Source organism: Camellia sinensis, chromosome 10, assembly GCF_055761805.1.
Source record: "Camellia sinensis isolate YWXY chromosome 10, ASM5576180v1, whole genome shotgun sequence".
NCBI classification, from domain to species: Eukaryota; Viridiplantae; Streptophyta; class Magnoliopsida; order Ericales; family Theaceae; genus Camellia; species Camellia sinensis.
The window spans coordinates 170,756,427-170,775,811 of NC_138970.1; the positions used below are offsets into that span (position 1 = coordinate 170,756,427).

The 19,385-nt window shown below is 36.5% G+C and overlaps 2 protein-coding genes and 1 pseudogene across 6 annotated transcripts; all 3 read left to right on the plus strand.

Annotated features, from left to right (window-relative positions):
- Positions 1–806: 806 nt before the first annotated feature.
- On the plus strand, positions 807–4,454 carry LOC114299197 (putative nucleoredoxin 1; annotated as a pseudogene). Its single transcript, XR_003642240.2, has 4 exons — positions 807–1,027; positions 2,240–2,719; positions 2,828–3,309; positions 3,635–4,454. The product of XR_003642240.2 is annotated as a putative nucleoredoxin 1 (transcript).
- Positions 4,455–5,756: 1,302 nt separating this feature from the next.
- On the plus strand, positions 5,757–11,317 carry LOC145801538 (uncharacterized). Its single transcript, XM_082893311.1, has 4 exons — positions 5,757–9,828; positions 9,913–10,200; positions 10,289–10,388; positions 10,500–11,317. Exons 1-4 carry the CDS (start codon positions 7,550–7,552, stop codon positions 11,226–11,228), a joined length of 3,396 nt encoding a protein of 1,131 aa, XP_082749437.1. The 5' UTR covers positions 5,757–7,549; the 3' UTR covers positions 11,229–11,317.
- On the plus strand, positions 10,545–18,647 carry LOC114282123 (uncharacterized). 4 transcript variants are annotated; one of them, XR_014343144.1, is made up of 10 exons: positions 10,545–11,624; positions 14,282–14,532; positions 14,654–14,857; positions 14,937–15,026; positions 15,232–15,336; positions 15,410–15,811; positions 15,892–15,972; positions 16,052–16,115; positions 16,902–16,997; positions 18,144–18,647. XR_014343144.1 is itself a non-coding variant. In XM_082893313.1 (9 exons), the coding sequence occupies exons 1-8, from the start codon at positions 11,435–11,437 to the stop codon at positions 16,109–16,111; spliced, it is 1,383 nt and encodes a 460-aa protein (XP_082749439.1). In that variant the 5' UTR covers positions 10,545–11,434; the 3' UTR covers positions 16,112–16,115; positions 18,144–18,647. The 4 variants fall into 4 exon arrangements, 1 of the variants encoding a protein (XP_082749439.1); XR_014343145.1 differs by having other exon boundaries at positions 16,906–16,997; XM_082893313.1 differs by lacking the exon at positions 16,902–16,997.
- The last annotated feature ends 738 nt before the right edge of the window (positions 18,648–19,385 follow it).

The window sequence follows — 19,385 nt, forward strand, 5'->3', positions numbered from 1 at the left end:
TCACCAATGACAGGTCTTATCAAAAACAACAACGAATCCAATTGATGCTTCCCACGTCATTTCTATGTTGACTCCGATGCATTTCTTAGTCATCAAGGTAAGAAGAAATGACGTTCGAAAAAAGATAAGAAGCAAAGAGAATTCTAGAACCGTAGACAAAAGAGAAAATCGAAATAGAATAAAAAAGGGCAAATTACATATACACCCCTCGAGGTTTGACTAAATTACAGATATCCCTGAGGTTTGAGAAATTACGAATTTCCCCTGAATGCTATATTTGCATAAGAAATTAGGGGGTAATTTGTTATGAAATATAAACCTCAGGGGGTAAATTGTTATGAAAATACAAACCTCAGGGGGCGGGATGTAATTTCCGAAACCTCAGGGTATCTGTAATTTAACCAAACCTCGAGGGGTGTATATGTAATTTGCCCAATAAAAAAACAAAAATGTATTTATATTTTATATGGTACACTTTAAACAAAGTTTAAATTACAAATGTATGTTTTAAATTTACTTAAAATATAAATTATTTTTTATAATTTTAGAAATTATATATTTTTTTAATTTATAATAAATGATCCCTTTATTAATAAATTTTTAATTTAATTAATAATTTTTAATTTTTAATTTAGATAATTTTTTTAATATAAAATTTATTTTTTTGATTGATTTTGTTAAATAAAAAATTTTAATCAAAAAATATTAATTCCTATTTTAAGTAAAATTTAAGAATATATTCATAATTTATTTACAGTAGAAAAAATGTGGGAAAAATCATATCCGCTTTTCCGAGTCTATATAAATACATATGTATTGGCATGAATCTCTGCCACTTTTGAATTTAGTGCTTTGTTTCATCAAAAATACAGTTTGGGGGATTGTTGTTTTAGAGTGAGAGAAAATGGAGAATCGTCGTGACGATGGTGTTGCTTCTGAGCAAACCAAAGAAGATCAAACTCACGATCTTCACTCTATTCTCTCTTCTTCCGAGAGGGACTTCCTTATTCGCAACAATGGCGATCAGGTTTAACTCTCTCTCTCTCTCTCTCTCTGGTTTTTGTGTATACAGCCAGTTATATATATATACTTACTCTTAATTGCAATATTACTTGGATTTGCTCTTTGTTTTCAATCATAAAAAAGAAGGGAGCTACTTGAATCCGTATTGTAAAAGGACCCTTTTTGTTTTTAACTTCCATCTCCAATATATGTGTTTGTATATAACACATATGTATATTTTGCTGCTACTAGTTGTGCTAGTTTGGAATTGGAGGAGCAGCTTATGCTTAATAAGTTATGGGTTTCTGTGTCACAGCAGGATATTAGGGTCTGCCAAGAAGGTTATTATTATTATTATTACGGGATTGTTTATCAATGAGATTTGGCTATCTAAGCTTGTTGGAACAAATTATTTTAGTAAATTTTTTGATTTTTTAGTTGAAATATGGGGTTAAAAAATTTAATATGTTTTTACGGAAAAAAATTACAAAAAGTAAGAAAAAAAAGAAATTTTTGATTTTTTCGTATATGTTATAGGTTTTTTTAATTTTTTTTAATAACTTTTTATTTAGTAATGTATTGTTGTTGTGGTATGAAAAATTAGAGGAATATGTTTACTGAAATCAGGAAAATTAGACATAAGTTGATCTATTTTTTGGTTAATTTCAGATGGCTATAATAACTTATAAGTTAGATGTGTTTGGTGATTTGGGCAAATGGAAATTGAGTTAAATATTCACACGTCCATCCATCAATTTACCAATTGTTGATCTAGATGTTGGAATTTAATGGACTCAGTAGAGAAATCTGCTTCGATGCGCATTAAGGCCAAGTTTGGCACGTCCAGAAAAAGTAAAAAAGTTATTTAAAAAGTTAAAAAATTAATACTATTCAGCAAAAGTCAACAATTACGGCTGCACAACTTTCAATTTTAATTTTCTCCTACAAACTAATTTTTATAATTTTTTATTACACATTTTTTCATAAAAAGTTAAAAAATTAACCCAAACATCGATATTTTCTTTTTCAATTTTTTAGTCTAAAAAGACACAAAATACACTTATTTAGGACTCCCAAACAACCCCTAAATCGAGCCATGAAATCCAATGTTTACTCTTGTGAATGAATCTTGAATATTTGGAGAAAGTTGTATCCTCCGAACGTTTATATCAGAGTACTTATACTGAAATTTGGGATGTTCCACAAGGAAGTAATGGATAGATTCTGAATTTTGTAGGTCAAATTTGACAGTTTGAAAGGGAAAAAGGTGGGTTTATATTTTTCAGCATCATGGTGTGGCCCGTGCCAGCAGTTCACGCCTAATCTAGTGGAGGTTTACAAGGAAGTGTCCTCAAAAGGCGATTTTGAGATTGTATTTGTCTCGGCGGATGAAGATGAGGAGGCATTTAAGGGGTATTTCTCCAAGATGCCGTGGCTTGCCATCCCGTTTTCTGATTCAAAGACGCGTGACCACTTGGATGAATTATTTAAGGTGATGGGGATACCTTACCTTGTGATCATCGATGAAAGTGGGAAGGTATCGACTGATGAGGGAGTTGAGATCATTCGCGAATATGGAGTTGATGCGTATCCTTTTTCCTCCGAGAGGATCAAAGAACTTAAGGACCAGGAAGAAGCAGCTCGGAGGGAGCAATCCTTAAAGTCCATCTTAGTCTCCCGAGAACGTGATTTTGTGATCTCAGCTGATGGGAAAGAGGTGAGTTTCAATTGCAGAGATCAAATGTTCAAACAATCACAATTAATTTAGTTCTTTCATTTTTGTTGTAAGTTGATTAGATATCCTTTGCATACTGTTATGAAATAGGTATCTGTCTCTGAGCTTGAAGGAAAGACCGTAGGCTTGTATTTCTCAGTGTCTTCATACAAGAAATGCCTTACATTTACTCCGAAACTCATTGAAGTTTACGAGGAGTTAAAGTTGAAGGGAGAGAAATTTGAGGTTGTGAGATGTTACCCCTTGATGATGATGAAGAATCCTTCAAGCAAGCGTTTGAAAAGATGCCTTGGTTTTCACTACCCTTGAAAGACAAGAGCTGTGTGAAGCTGGCTCGGTACTTTGAGCTTTCAAGTTTACCCTCATTGGTTATTATTGGCCCAGATGGGAAGACTCTTCGTGCTGATGTTGTTGAGACCGTTGAAGAACATGATACTCTGGCATACCCTTTTACACCAGAAAAGTTTGCGGAGCTCGAGGAGATAGAGAAGGCGAAACGGGAGGCGCAAACATTGGAGTCGATTTTGGTGTCAAAAGATCTCGATTTTGTAATTGGAAAAGATGGACTCAAAGTAAGTTTTGTCTTCATTGGTAGTTTATACATTTATAAATAGGGCGGCTCAGTGCACGAGCCTCGCCATTGCAATCTTGCTTTAATCCCCATTCCCCTTTCCTATTCCCCCATCCAAAGTTTTAAATATTGGCTGTAATATATTGTATCAGCCATTACATAATGGGATTTTAAACTTTTGATACCCATTCACTGGTGTATCAGCCGATACTGTCTGATATATGACCTTATCACTCATACTCATATCCGATTACCATTATTTAAAACCATACCCATATCTCTTTTACCCATATCGGTGATCACTCACAATTAACTCTTTTTTTCAGGTACCGGTTTCTGATCTTGTTGGGAAAACTATCCTTATTTACTTTTCAGCCCATTGGTGTCCACCATGCCGTGCTTTTCTACCAAAGCTTGTTGAAGCGTATCAGCAGATTAAGGCAAAAGATGATGCATTCGAAGTAATTTTCATCTCCAGCGACAAAGATCAGGCCTCATTCGAAGATTTCTTTTCCACAATGCCATGGCTAGCACTTCCCTTCGGAGATGAGAGGAAAGAATCTTTGTCACGCACGTTTAAGGTCCGTGGCATCCCTATGCTCGTTGCGCTCGATCCAAAAGGCCGGACTGTCACAACTGAAGCCCGAGAACTTGTTATGTACCATGGGGCCGATGCTTATCCCTTCACTAAAGAGCGGTTGAAGGAGATCGAGGCACAGCAAGAGGAAATGGCAAAGGGGTGGCCTGAGAAAGTGAAGGCAGCAGTCCATGTACATGAGCTTGTGCTTACACGACGCGAGCGGTATTTTTGTGATGGGTGTGAAGAACAAGGGCAGGTATGGTCTTTCTATTGTAGGAAGTGTGATTTTGATCTGCATCCAAAGTGTGCATTGGAGGAAGCAAAGGGAACCAAAGGCGATACCGAAGAGGTTGGGGAGGGAAAGAAAGGCGAAGAAGGATGGGTTTGTGATGGAGAGGTGTGTACCAAAGCTTGACAAGTTTTTGGTTTGTGTTTTCAAAACCATGACAGTTTGATTTTGATTTTGCTTTTGCTTTCATCAGTATGGCTACAATTTATGTTTAAAGATGGCATGTAATTAAGTTGCTTGGGATGTTATTGTGGACCTATATTCACTACAGGAAAAAGTGGATTTGGTGGCGTTTTTTTAACGACGGTTCTGTGAACGTCGCTGTTTTTATTATTTAACGGCGTTTTATAAAACGCCACGTATTCTATTACACAAAACGACACCGTTTTAGAATGGGAGGCGTTTAAAAACGCCTCCGAATGCGGTAGCCACACGCGCCTCTTTTTTTTCTTTTTTTTTTTGGTTGAAAAAGAACACGGGCCTCTCAACCCTTATTTTGAATCAGAGCATTTCTCAACCCTTATTTTGAATCAGAGCCTCTCTCTCTCTCTCTCTCAACCCTTATTTTGAATCAGAGCCTCTCTCTCAACCCTCGCTAAGCTCCATCAAAGATTCAGAGCGAAGCTCCATCGAAGCGATTTCGAAGCTCCATTGAAGATTCGGATCGAAGCTCCATCGACGCGATTTCGAAGCTCCATGCCTGCGATTTCGAAGATTCAGATCTGAACTCTGTCGTCCCCTCGATTACTCGCATTTCAACCTCCATTGAATAGTTTACTTTGTTTCTGAACTGCAATCGGTACTCTCTCTCTCTCTGTCTCTCTCTGTCTCGCATTTCATTCTCTTGTTCCCCCCATTGTTGTTGTACATAAAATATTGTGAATCAGAGCAGCATCTGTTGGCAGAGTTGTCGATATTTGACACTGTAAACTGTACATGGCTTCTGTCCAGTGGCATTGCCATGCACTGTTTGTTGTAGTTATCTTGAATTATGGATTCAATATGATCAACTTTTGCTATATATTAAACATTGCTACAGTTTAATGATCAATTTTTATAATTCTCACAGACAAGGCTATTTTGTTCAGGTTATGGAGCTACTTATAGCAATTTTTTTTTTTTTTTTTTTGAAATTATGTGTCAAAATGTTTGGCACAATTTTTGCTTACAAGAAGTAAAAATAACTTAAATAAGTTGAAAAAATATGATTATTGGGAGGGAGAGATGTGTTTTTAACTTATGCTTTTTAATTTACAGCTTACTGAACAGGCCCAATGTCTGTGAGTAAGTAGGATGAGAAAAAGTTTATCTTGATCCCAGAGTATTCATTATAAGCGATAATCAATCAGAATTTTCATTTTCTGATAGCAGCAAGTTTGAATCCATCAGCATGCAACAAAAAATCAGTACATTGGAATATTGGAGGCAGGAGCTACTGCTGCCTGCACGGAAGTTTACATTTTGGCAGTGAAAAATTGAGCTACCATTAGCTAGAGAACTATTAATTACTTATTTTCAATCTCTGAGATATGGGATCTGAAATAGAGCCTTCCACATACATACTAGTTAAAGGTTGACTGCAGCCTTTCAGGGTTAGAATTTCCATCTGAACCGCTAAGACTATAAAGCACAATAGTCATCTCTGGCGCTGAAACTGTACAAGTCCACATGATGGCTTTGGATTCGGTTGACCGCAGCCTTTCAGGGTTAGAATTTCCATCTTGAAGCACCATTTTCTTCTTTTTTGAGGACTGCAGGTGCATCCATGGCTTTAGTCTGCTCATTATGATGTTGCACTGAGTACCCCCAAGCTTAACTTCAATTTCAGATCTGATAGGCGAGGTAGGCTGGAAAGTAAAGCATCCTAAATAAGTTTTTAAAAAAAAAAGTGATGCAGAAAATAATATATCCAAAGGTTGTTCAAAAGTTAACAACCATATAGCTAATATGTGCATGTATACTGATAATAGTCCAAATAGATAAAAAAATCACATTGGAGTCTAACAACTAAATTATTGGATAGCTGCACTGAGCTGTGACTATAATAGATTTTTAATGTTCTTTTTTAAACACACATCAATAGCATGAAAACCAGGCAATTGTATATACATCTATTCAATATTCATGTTTCATTTTATTTGACTCAATTCAAAGTTTAATTAAATGAACTACGTAGAAGAATTACACCTCATTGTCAATTTAGGGAACTTTTTCCTTTTAACCTTATATGTTTTTAGTAGACAAGCAAACAAAGAAGGTGATGCAAGCTCGAGTGCAAGTCCCCATAAGGTGCAGCTCCATTATTTCTTACTAAAGTTACATTCCATATATTCAGTTTTATTTCTACTAATTATAAACCCTTTTGACTCGAGTGCTAGACAATCTTCTCACATGAGTCTTATATTAATCAGAGAGCTAGACAATCTTCTCACATGAGTCTTATATTTTTGTGATTCTAGTTATTAACGTGGATAACTATGATTGTGATTGTGATTGTGATTGTGATTCTGATTCCTCAACTAATATGATTGTGATTGTGAATGTGATTCCTCATATGGTGGTTGCTCTTTGGTATTTTTTGAATCATCATCATCATCATCATCATCATCATCATCAGAAGTATTCGAGCTTTGGTACACTTATTGGTTTGGGTAGTGGGTTTGAACTTCCCACATCCATGAGTTCCTGCCAAAATTATTATATTATTGATGGATTTGAGAGAGCAATGTATTTCTTGAATCTATCATAATCGATCAAGAGCATTGTAGAAACTTTTGGTTTCTTCATTAATATGCTTCATACTAGATATGCTTCTAGTATGCTTGATAGTACTAATTTAGATTGCACCACCGGGATGCAATCATTAATGGTGCATGCATGCATAAATAGCCTTAGACCCGTCCAAGAATCTTCATTAGAGATACCTAGTCATCTTTGATGAAGCTCTTCTTGGATTGTCCAGTTTGGACAGTTCAGGAGCACAAGTCTGTATTGTAATTAGTAGTTCTACTGCTTATAGTCCATCTCGTAGAGATTTCGTGTAGCAACTCCTCCTGTTCTCCGAGTGCATACTAGACAAGGTGTAGCAGTACACCTAGTCTATGTCGTGTATTTGGAGAACCATGGGGAGATGCTGCCGAAATTTCGTTAGAGATGAACAGAGCGGTATGAACTGCTTTTTACAATATAGACCGTGCATTCCTGAATGGGAAAGTAAGATGAACCAACATATTAGAGACCAGTTAGAGGTGAATAATGTCATGTCGCATGCATTATAAGGTACTGAATTGAGGTTAAGATTAATTAAAATGGAACGGTAATTTTGAACTTTGTTGATTTGGCAGTGACATTTGTAGTGTAAGACAGAGTCAGATGGATAAAAGTTGGATAAATCAGCATAGGTTGCACCCGGAATATATACAAGGGGTTAAGGAATTTATTAAATTTGCATGCGAAAATAAGCCATTGTTGAATGAAGTCACATGCCCATGTAAACGGTGTCGTAATGTCAAATTGGTGGAGAAAGGCCAGTTAGGGGAACATTTAATGATCAATGGGTTTCTTCCAAGTTACATCAGTTGGATTTTTCATGGGGAGAATTTGTCGTCGCCTGTGCCACACAATGTGAATGTCGGGCAAACTGAGTTGAACGATGGTGATGAAACTTATGAAATGCTATATGAAGGATTTGGACTTCCTCCACCAAGCTTTATTCATGAGGCAGCAAGTTCTGGTATTAAACAAGGTCCAGATGAGAAAACCGAAAAATTCTTCAATTTATTGAAAGAGGCCGAAAGAGAGTTGTATCCTGAGTGTCAGAAGTTTTCAACGCTCTCATTTATTGTTCGGTTATTGCACATCAAGTGCCTTAGTGGATGGAGTGACAAGTCTTTCACGATGTTGCTTGAGCTTTTGAAGGATTCGTTCCCAAAGGGTGAAACTTTGCCAAAGTCATTTTATGCAACTAGGAAACTCCTTAGGGACTTGGGCCTCGATTATCATAAGGTACATGCATGCCCAAGGGATTGTTCACTATATTGGAAGGAAACAGCTACTATGGATGATTGCATAGTGTGTCATATGCCTAGATACAAACAGTTTGAGGGGGAGGAGAATGATGTTAAGAAGAAGCAACAAAGAATTCCACAGAAGATTGTTAGATACTTTCCATTGATTCCAAGGCTGCAAAGATTGTTTATGTCATCCAAAACATCTTCTTTAATGAGATGGCATGCAGAGGGCCGAATTGATGACGGCAAAATGAGACATCCCGCTGACTCTCCAGTCTGGAAAAATTTTGATAATTTGTATCCCAAGTTTGCGAGTGAGCCTCGCAATGTCAGACTGGGTTTAGCAGCGGATGGATTCAATCCATTCAAGGCAATGAATGTCTCTCATAGCAGTTGGCCAGTTATTATGATGCCATACAATTTGCCACCATGGTTGTGCATGAAGCAGCCTCATATGATGATGGCATTGCTCATCGATGGTCCTTCTTCACCTGGAAATAACATTGACGTCTACTTACGCCTTGTAGTGGATGAATTGAAAGAATTGTGGGAAAACGGTGTTGACACGTATGATGCGGAAACTAATCAGATGTTCCGAATGCATGCTGTGTTATTGTGGACTATAAATGATTTTCCTGCCTATGCAATTTTGTCTGGATGGAGCACGAAAGGCGCTTTAGCTTGTCCTTGTTGTAATACACATACTCGTTCTCGATATTTGAAGAACGGAAGGAAATTATGTTACATGGGGCATCGTCGCTGGTTGAATGAGGGTCACAAATTTCGGAAAGCTAGTGCGTCTTTTGATGGCACTCGTGAATTCGAACCATGTCCAACTCGGTTATCAGGGGCTAATGTGCTACAACAACTAGGCCCTAAGTTCAAATTGAATTCTAAGCGTCAACAATCTAGCAAACGGAATCGAAAGGGGAAAGAAAAGGAGGAAAATGAGGACTCAGGTCATAATTGGAAGAAGAAGAGTATTTTCTTCGAGCTGTCATATTGGAAGCATAATTTGATTCGCCACAATCTTGATGTGATGCACATTGAAAAGAACGTGTGTGATAATGTATTGTGGACGATATTAAATGTTGATGGGAAAGGGAAGGACAATTTAAATACTCGCCGAGATTTGCAAGATATGGGAATTCGGAAGGCACTACATCCTCAGAAAAGGGTTGGGAACAAGTATTATTTGCCTCCTGCATGTTTTGCCATGAACAATAGAGAGAAAAGTCTATTCTACACACTTCTAAAGAATATCAAAGTTCCAGATGGTTACGCATCTAATATCTCTCGTCGGGTTAACCTCAAACAGCGTAGCATATCTGGACTGAAAAGTCATGATAATCATATACTCATGCAACAAATACTTCCAATAGCAGTGAGAAATTTGTTACCGAAGAAAGTGGTTGAACCATTAATTGAGTTAAGCAATTTCTTCAGGCAGTTGTGTTTCAAAACCCTAGAGGTGGATGGTCTAAATCGTCTTCAATCCCAAATTGCTGTTACACTTTGCCATCTTGAGAGAATTTTTCCTCCATCATTTTTCGATATAATGGAGCACTTACCCATTCACCTAGCTGAGGAAGCAAAGATTGCCGGTCCGGTGCAATATCGATGGATGTACTTTGTAGAAAGGTGTGTAATTCTACTCTAATGTCCATTTTGTATATATTTGTTTGTTAATACTTGGAAGTCATGTATGCATCTTTTTGATTATAGGTACCTTATGACGCTTAAATCATACATGCGTAATCGAAGTCATCCTGAAGGTTCAATTGCACAGGGATACTTAGTCGAAGAATGTATGATATTTTGCTCAAGGTACTTGCATGATGTTGAGTCGAAATTGCATCGACCGTTAAGGAATTGTGATGTTAGCGACAATCCTGAGATATTAATGGGGCGGGCTTTAGGAAAAGGAAAAGGGTTTGTGCTTGATAACACAACATGGGTACAGGCTCATCGGTATGTGTTATTTAACATTGCTGCGGTTGTCCCATATCGAGAGTAAGATAGACACAACCTTTGTCTCATCGTGAATGTATTTATACCAACTATAATTATCTTGCATTTTACAAGTAGTTTAATTGTGTAGGGAACATCGTGAATTTATTAAGCGGTCACATCGTCGTCTCAGAGATTATGATGTGGATCGTCGTCACAATGATGAGTTTCCCAAATGGTTCAATTCTCATGTAAGTGCATGTCAAGCACAACAAGTCTTTTATATGTTTGTATACACGTGTTTCTATATTTTTGAAGTTGTTAATTGATGTTTAATATTGATAACTTTCTTTTAAAAATAGGTTGCAGAGCTGTTAGCTACTGAAAATGTAGCGTTGTCAGATGAGATCAAAATTTTGGCTTTGGGACCTAGCCAAAAGGCCACTAGATTTAATGGGTATATAATTAATGGTACTAGGTATCATACTAGGAGTCGTGAGTTGAGAAGAAAAACTCAGAATAGTGGGGTTATGGTGAAGGCAAAGACTTCTAGCTATGCAAGTGCGAAAGACATTAATCCAGTGGAAGGTGATGTAGTGTACTATGGATATGTGACAGATATTATTGAATTGTATTACTCACATGACCATAGATACATGTTATTCATGTGCAACTGGATTGACAACAATAAGGGACTCAAGCGGGATGATTTTGGTTTTACACTTGTTAATTTCAATCACTTGTTATATGCGAAGAAACAGGACAGTGATGAGCCATTCATCCTAGCATCTCAAGCACAACAAGTCTTTTATGTTAATGATTCTGTTGATGAAGATTGGAATGTTGTACTCAAGATGAAACCTAGAGACTTGTATGAGGTGTGTGGAGAACAACCAACTATTGATGAAGGACTACATCACAACGAAGTGGAAGGATTTGGTGATCAAGAGTTAGATGTAGCTTCCTTCACTTGTGAGGAGGACATGGATTGGGTTAGGCAAGGTTTTGATGGAACAACTGTTGATGAAACTATTGGATCTCTTGAAGCATCGACAGAGGCACCATTTGAAGATGACGAAGAAATGATATGATATTGTAATTGGTTGCATATTCACTTTTACATTTGTGTTTTCTGTACGGATATTCATGTTAATAAAATCTTTGCTTTTATACCTTTGTAGTTTTCTTTAAATGGCCATTTTTACCTTTCATGTACTCTTATTCTGTTTTGAATGCAGTTTCTTTATAGATTATCATGTCCTTACTTTTATGTTTGTAGTTTCTTTATAGATTATTTATGAGTTCTAGCTCCGAGAGTTCTTCTAGTGAGAGTGAGCAATCAAGCTCTAATAGTTCTAGTTCAGATGAGACTCATGCCACACTTAAGATGAGAGTCATACCCGATCCACCGGCATCATGGCATCCACCAGGCAGTCTTCCTACCACATCACGTAGCGGTAGTACATCACATGGCTCAGTTTCAGCTGGTATGTATAGATATTTTTAATTGTGCTTGTTTTCTCTAAAGATCTAAATATAATGTTTGCTAATTTGAAATAATGCTGTATGGATATTCTTCAATTTAGATTTAAAAATAATGTCAAACAAAAAAGGAAAAAAGTAAAAAGATAAAGATGAGAGTAAACAGATCATAGAATGCTATTATAAGTTTAAGTTTCTAGTATAGATGAAGAAGAAACCAATAAAAATACATTTGATTTATTTTTTCCAATCAAGATTCAAGGTTTGAAGAGGATGATTTGATAGTATTTTGTGTTTTCTTTTTTCTTGGAAATAACTTGTCCAAATCGCCCTAGGGATGATTACCTACAGATGAACGTGGTTAGATATTGATGGTAGTGCTATTGATATTAAAAAGTGAATCAACAGCCTTCTTGCAGTGGGTGTTATTTAATTTTAGCAGCATATTACTGGTAGATGTTGAGAATAAAGTTCAGTGACTCAGGTAAAATCAAAACCAAGAGGTGCAGTAAATAAAATAAAACACACCCTATAGTTTTAACATTGTAGGAGAGGGTTCAAGAAAGGAGTTGGAAAATTCGAAGATCTTCGAAGATCCTTGAAGAACAATTTCGAATTCTCTAGAATATGATGAGAGGCTTAGATTCTTCAATAATCTCAACTTAGGAACACGACAACAAAGGAGATGATGGAGATAAGAGATTGGGTGAAGAAGAAGGCAAAATGGCTAGAGAATAGAATAATGGCAAGGCTCTCCCATGGATCTCCCACTTTCACTCTCAAGGTTGATAATGGAGAAGGGAAATTAGTTCTTTCCCAATAGTTAAAAATCTCCAAAATCCATCCCTTGTAAAGCTATGGGTGGGTGCTATTTATAGGCACCTCATGATGTAGGATGGAGCCCATGTGCAAGGCACATGGGGGATATTCTCTCTAACCACCTTGTCCGAGGAGGTGACCTCTCCGAGGAGGTGACTTCTCCGAGGAGGTGACTTCTCCGAGGATGAGAAAACCCCGAAGAGGAGATCAATCCCTCGGCGAACCCTTCTTCTTAGCCACACCTAACCAATGATCCCCAATCATCCCAAAGGGTCAGGGGTAGTCCCAGAGGACGTCCTGCCGCAAAAATATTGCCGAGTCTCATGGACCCCCCCGGGGTCGTGCCACCTCGACCCGGGTATAGGCTAGTTTAACCGAAGAGTGAATTTATCTCCACTCACCGTCCTCGGGATCGGGTCCTTTGTTCGAACTCCATTACGCCCATGGTTCTGGTGCGTAGATCCCGGAAAGCTCCGAGCCCGCAAGTGTTCTGGGACTCATTAACGGAGCGGCTTCTAGATTGCATCTGAATCCGTTCGAAGCCAAGTGCTTCGGATCTCTAGATTCGTAGGTTCGAATCCTTTCGAGTCCAAGCCAAGTGCTTCGGATCTCTAGATTCGTAGGTTCGAATCCTTTCGAGTCCGAGTGCCTCGGATCTCTAGGCTTGTTCAACACCCTTTCGAGTCCGGGCCCGAGTAAGTCTCTAAGTCTCTAAGTTCGTGGATCCGAACCCCTTCGAGGCTTAGAGCGATTCAGCCCGCTTGATGGCGATAAATCTGGGCCCACCGATTCTTGGACTTGCAATAAATTCGGGCCCACTAATCTTGGGCTATTGGGCCTAAATAATTTAGTGGGCTCAAATTAGCCCCTCTTACAAACATCAATGGGGCTCCCTAATGTTCCAACCCCCTGAGTATTTCTTGAACCCATTAAGAGGGTCTCTTCTGTGAGTCCTCTTGGCAGCCAAGATAAGAGATGAGTTCAGAGGACCTTCACCATTGGGTCCCTCCGCAAGAAATCTTTTGGTCCCCCAAGAAACCACACCATATTCTGCTTCAAAAACTTTCCCTGAAAATCAATTTTTTTTTATTTTGCATTGAGTTTCATCATCTCTCTATATATTCACATTTCAGTTCAAGAATTCTCCAACTTCATTTGGGTTTATCCAAATAAATCCCATCTTTAGAGGCTATATAGAGAGTTCTCAATAATGGGCTGGCTTTATTATTGCATAGCCGCCTTCTATATGCTTCAGTTGAACATATCTGCTGGTATACTACTTCATTTCTGCCTTCATTTTATTTATTTTTTAACTCTTACTTTCTTAATCAAAAAAATATGTACAAATCAGTCATAAAATTGATCACATAACACTCACAAGACAAGGAGTGGGTCCCCAAACACTCCTTGTAAGAATATTCAAAAGATTTAATGTATTGTATGGATTTATAAGGTATGGCTACTACCCAAATAATGCACATCATTTTTCTAAGTTTATTTCTGTGTATGAATTCTGTGCACATATCTATACTGTGGTGTTTATCATGGCGGAGCCAACACTGTATCCTGTATACTATTTTTCACAAAATTCTATGCTTTTAGACTGATTTCTACTTCATGTTCAATTTATGCAAATCATGATTCGTCTTAATGCAGAAGCTGGAGTAGTTGGAGTAAACTATGGCCTACTAGGAAACAACCTCCCACAACCAAACCAAGTCATTGCACTTCTAAAATCAAGAAACATAACGAAAACACGCCATTTACATTTTCTTGCTGTTTTTTTATAGGTCCTAGCTCAAGTCAACCAAGTCATTTACATTTTCTTGCTGTTTTTTTATAGGTCCTAGCTCAAGTCAAGCCACACAAAAGCAGACAAGGGGTCCCACATATGTACATGGTCAATGGGGTACTTCAGATGATGGCATTTTAAAACTTGTTTCAAATGAGTTGAATCAAGTAGTTGAAGGATACACACCCCTTGCTTCACATTTGGGCGTTCTGGCACGAGATGGGAGTCTTGCACCACTCACTTTTACGACTTGGCATTATGTCCCACAGCAAAATAAAGATAACATATGGAGGGAGATAAAGGTAATCCAGATATTTAATATGAAATAAGTTGAAATGCATATTACAATTGGATTCCATATGAAATGCATATTACAAGTGTAGTTGACATTGCATATTACAAGTGTGTATAATTGTAATGCAGGCTCATACGAATGCAGATGATTCCATGAAGAGAACAATAATGACTTCATTTGGGAAGAAATGGAGAGATTGGAAAAGTCGCGTGAAAAATATGGGATACACACCCTTCAAGAATGATGCAGAAAGGTTGGCTCATCGACCGGATAGAGTACATGAGGATCAGTGGCGGGCCTTGGTCTACCACTGGGGCACTCAGAGTGCATCGGTACAATTTTATTTATGTGAAAAAATGTTTATATATGATAATTTTTGATAATATCTCAAATGAATTTCATATTTAACAGAAATCAAGTAAGAAGAATAGAAAAATTCGGAAGAAGAAGACACTGCATCATCGAACAGGCCGAAAGCCTTTCTCAATAGTTCGAGTGGAGGTATAATTAGACATTACATCTTGGACATATTTTGAAATTTGTTAAGTTTTTAAGTTAAAAAACTTATAACTTAGCTAGCTCAACTTATAACTAAACTAAATTAAGTTTAGTATGTATAAGATTGAAGATTGAAATTTATTATCTTTAAAATTCATCTTCTCATCTTTGTCTTACATGTTTTGTTTTATCTATCTTTTATTTACAGGAGACAAAGAAAAACAATGGGGTTCCTGCTAGTCGGCCACAGGTGTGGATGGCCGCATACATGAAAGATGGTACTTCCAATAGTGATTCAGTTAATGAAGTTATGGTATGTGATACTACTTTATTAGACTTTTAATATGATTTATATTGGATGCTAATTATTGAATTCAAAATTGCAGACTCAAATGAATGAGCTAACGGAGCACATGGAGGGATCTTCTTCGGACCCTGCTGCATTAAATGAACAGATTTTCACACAAGTTATGGGGCCGGAGCAACCTGGTCGTGTTCGGACGTTTGGATTGGGACCATCCCCCACCGATGTTTTTGGAGGTAGATATAGGCAGTCACAAGAGCAGAATCATATCTTCCAAACTCGAGTTCAAGAACAAGTTGAAGAGCAACTTCAACGGTATCAAATGCAGTTAGAGTCGAAGATGAATGACGTAATGGAGAAACAAATTCAAGCTATACGCGCAGATTTTCAGTCACGAATTGAGATTTTGGAATCTCAATTGCAAGCTGCGGGCGTGCCCGTTGCACCAGCTGTTGCACCCTCGAACCCATTACATAGGCAGCAGGTATTTTCATTATTTTTACTAGTTATTAGTTTAAATTGCCCAGAGCTACTATACAACTTAAGCCTCTTATTGAATGATAGGTTGTTGATTCACTTAGTAGTCATCCCGCTGTACGGCCAATGTCACATCAACAACAATCTCATGCATTTTCATCCCAAGAGGTGAGCAATCATTTAATGAAAGTTTTTTTTGACAATACAATATCTTATTAATTAAAATACTTGTTCTGATTAAATATAGGTTCACCTTTCAAAGAAAGAGAAGAAGAAGAAGAAGAAGAAGAAGAAGAAGAAGAACTAACAAGGTAAAAGTACTAACATCACTAGTTTAAGCTGATAATAAGGCCTCGTTTGGGAATAGGCTAATTTAGTAACTTTTTGGCTATTTGGCTAAAAAGGTAGGTAAAAAAAACTTGTATGTTTGGGATGACTTTTTGGCTAATTACGAAAAGATGTGCAAAAAGTAGAGAGAAAAGAGAATCTTTGACTTTTTGGTATGGGTTGTTGGCTTTTTGGCTAATTTAGTAACTTTTTGGCTAATTGGCTAAAATAGCCTCTTGCCAAACGAGGCCTAATATTCATAAATCAATAGTGTTAAAGACATGTTAGGCAAATGCTTTTTTGAGTTGAGAATGATGTTATTCATAAATCATATACATTGTTTTTAAGTATCAAGTGGTTTTCACAAGTATGGTTTATTCTTCTTCTCCTACATTGTGTTTGGAAAGTGTCTAAGAAAAAGAAATAGTGTTGTGAGAATGTCCAACACACATTAGTTGAGAAACATACTCAAGTTTTCTTCCCAAAGTTCCTGTAGTTCATGTAACAGTTATTAGACACCAAGAGTAACTAGAAAACACTGACTAATAATAAAGTCTAGAAGAAGCCAAGTTTAAAATGATAATTTCATTTGTAATGTATTTTTTATTAATTTTTGATCAACCAAATATTATTTTGATGGAATAATCATATCATTCGACACCATTCTAGTGAACCTAACATGAACATAGTGTATCAAACTCCAAAAAGAGATTAGTCAATGAACTTCAGTTTTTATTTCATATGTATTTGTGGGTTCTTTCTCTCCCTAGGTAGTCCTTCAGTTTCATCAAAGTTTGGGAAAGTTGATGCCATATGACCATTGGAGTAGAAGGAAAAAGAACAGAGAAGAAGCCTCTTCTGACAAGGTGTGTTTTGCATGTTTCATTATATAATATAATTATATATGGTTGTATATGACATGTTTTGTTTTCCAATTGTCAATTAAGTGCTGATTGATTTATTATGTAAATACTGTTGATTGGTTATTATGTAAATGCATGCTTATACAGAATATAGAAATGTGTGTTAGATTCAACCACTAATTACATTTGGTGACATAATTGAATGGAGAAAGAAATTAGTTAGTAGGTATGATGGAAGATGGTTCATAATTCTGACTTCCTTTTCCAAAATTCTTCAAACTCTGCTTTGGACTTGACCTTTTCTCCCACTTTATTTTCTCTTTTATAGGAGAAGTTTGTACAAAAACTTTATTGGGAATTTCCTGGAATTGCTCAATATGAGGCCTAGTTTTGGAGAAAATAAATATTTTAAATTAACAATGTTATCAAAGGTAAAAGGAAATGGCAGTGGCTGACATGAAAGGTGGCTTTAAGCTTCTTAAATCCAAAATGTTTGTTAGGTTTTTAAATTGAGTTTAAAGAATCCACTATTTAACTCAGTTTGACAGCTCTAATTTGGGGAAGGTGGAATGTGTGAGAATTAGGATTGAATGAAGTCAAGTCAGGGGCAGAGCATGAACCAAATGGTATAAATGCTTATCATATGGCCAAGTGGAAGTTTGTGGGGGTCTATGCCAAAGGACACACTAATGTTGACATAGGTTCTCTTACTATATTGTATTACTGACACATTAGTGATCTTGACTGGGATGAGTTGCCCCAAGCTAGTTTTGTTTACTGGAGCAATCACACTACAAACCTAGAATTTAAAATAATTATTTACCTTTTTAAGAGAATAATTATTTTATAAAAGAACAAAGAATAACCATTCTATTATGTTTTACTTTTATTTTAATAAATCAAACTCTACATCCCAGTTAGGGAAAGTCTAAGTATTAGAACTGGATACCAAGAAATTGATCCAGAAAATAAATAGAGGATTGATATATTCAAATGGTGTATTATGAGTTCAAATTTTAAATTCTATATCAGTAATTTCATATCTTGTATATGGAAGTTAAATTCTATTCCACCTGTTTCCTCGTTGTTTCCTCGTGCAACTTCTGTATCTCAATCTAATGAATTCCAATTAATTTGACTGTCATGCAGGCCCCTTACTACTGTCAGCAGCCTGAGTTTTGATTACTTGCAAAACCATTGATTGACAATTTAGATGGGAAATCTCTGTATAACAGAATTGAATACAGCTGCCAGAGGTTATTTTGCCCACTAGACACTCTTTGTCAACATGTTACTTTTTTCCTGTTATCATTTACTATATATATGTAGTTCAAATCTGGAGTAATATCCGTGTACTTTCCATTATAGACTATACATTGCAGATGCTTGGATTATTATTTTGAAGTTTATTAAACCATCTTCCAAGAAATGAAAGCCAAGTCTTAAGAAACTGGGTGTTTATCTGAAAACTCTTCTATACTTGGTTTTTGTTTTATCATCTTTGCTCCATTTAGTACTTTCTCCATAGCTGAAAAGGGTTACCTACTATTGTATCCATGATAGCATTGTATTGGAAGTTCGGATGTAAATGGACCAAACTCATTGTTTGGTTTATAATGCTAAAACCGTTTTTGAGCTTTTTATTTTTTGTCAATGGATTATTTTATGCTTCATTTATTATTTCAATGCGAGTTATTATTTTATATGTTAGTTATTTTATATTTATTACAGGTATTTGAATGGAAGTTGGATATTAATTGAATAAGAAATTGAATTAATGTTTCATTTTTGTTATTTGAATGAGAGTTAATATTTTATATGTCAGTATTACTACAGGTATTTTTTTAATTCAATCAAATAAAAATTAGTACAATTTTCAACAAAAAAAAAAAAGAGGGGATATGACGGCGTTTCTAAAAACGCCTTCTAAACTGTCAATATTTTTTGAAAACAGATACCACGGCGTTTCAAAAACGTCGCTAAATATTGTTGGTGACGTCAGCAAGTGTATAGTGGGACATTTGGCGGCGTTTATTAAAACGCCTCCTATACTAATATCACGGCGTTTTTAAAACGTCGCAAAGATACAGCGACGGCCGCAGCTTCGACGTTTGGTACTAAACGCCACTAAAGGAATTAGCGGCGTTTTTGATAGATATAGCGGCGTTTTTTAAACGCCACTAAAAGTCCAATTTCCAGCAGTGATTGATGCATATTATTTGGTAATATATTTTCTATTTTGGAAAAATATTTTGTATTAATCCGGGCCATCATGTGTGATAATTAAGAATGCATTTGTGTTGTATTAATCTAGTAATTGTTCTGAAATGTGGGATAAAAGAAACTTACGTGGAGTTTTAAAATGTATTTAATTTTAATTTATTCATCTTT

What these genes read in the sequence shown, in the direction of transcription:
- LOC145801538 (XM_082893311.1), top strand. Translation starts at nt 7,550, where the DNA reads ATGGATAAAAGTTGGATAAATCAGCATAGGTTGCACCCGGAATATATA. An exon ending in TGGATGTACTTTGTAGAAAG is followed by an intron (nt 9,829 to 9,912) that starts GTGTGTAATTCT and finishes TTTTGATTATAG; the next exon opens with GTACCTTATGACGCTTAAAT. An exon ending in CCAAATGGTTCAATTCTCAT is followed by an intron (nt 10,389 to 10,499) that starts GTAAGTGCATGT and finishes TTTTAAAAATAG; the next exon opens with GTTGCAGAGCTGTTAGCTAC.
- LOC114282123 (XM_082893313.1), top strand. Translation starts at nt 11,435, where the DNA reads ATGAGTTCTAGCTCCGAGAGTTCTTCTAGTGAGAGTGAGCAATCAAGC. An exon ending in ATTCAGTTAATGAAGTTATG is followed by an intron (nt 15,337 to 15,409) that starts GTATGTGATACT and finishes TCAAAATTGCAG; the next exon opens with ACTCAAATGAATGAGCTAAC. An exon ending in ATGCATTTTCATCCCAAGAG is followed by an intron (nt 15,973 to 16,051) that starts GTGAGCAATCAT and finishes GATTAAATATAG; the next exon opens with GTTCACCTTTCAAAGAAAGA.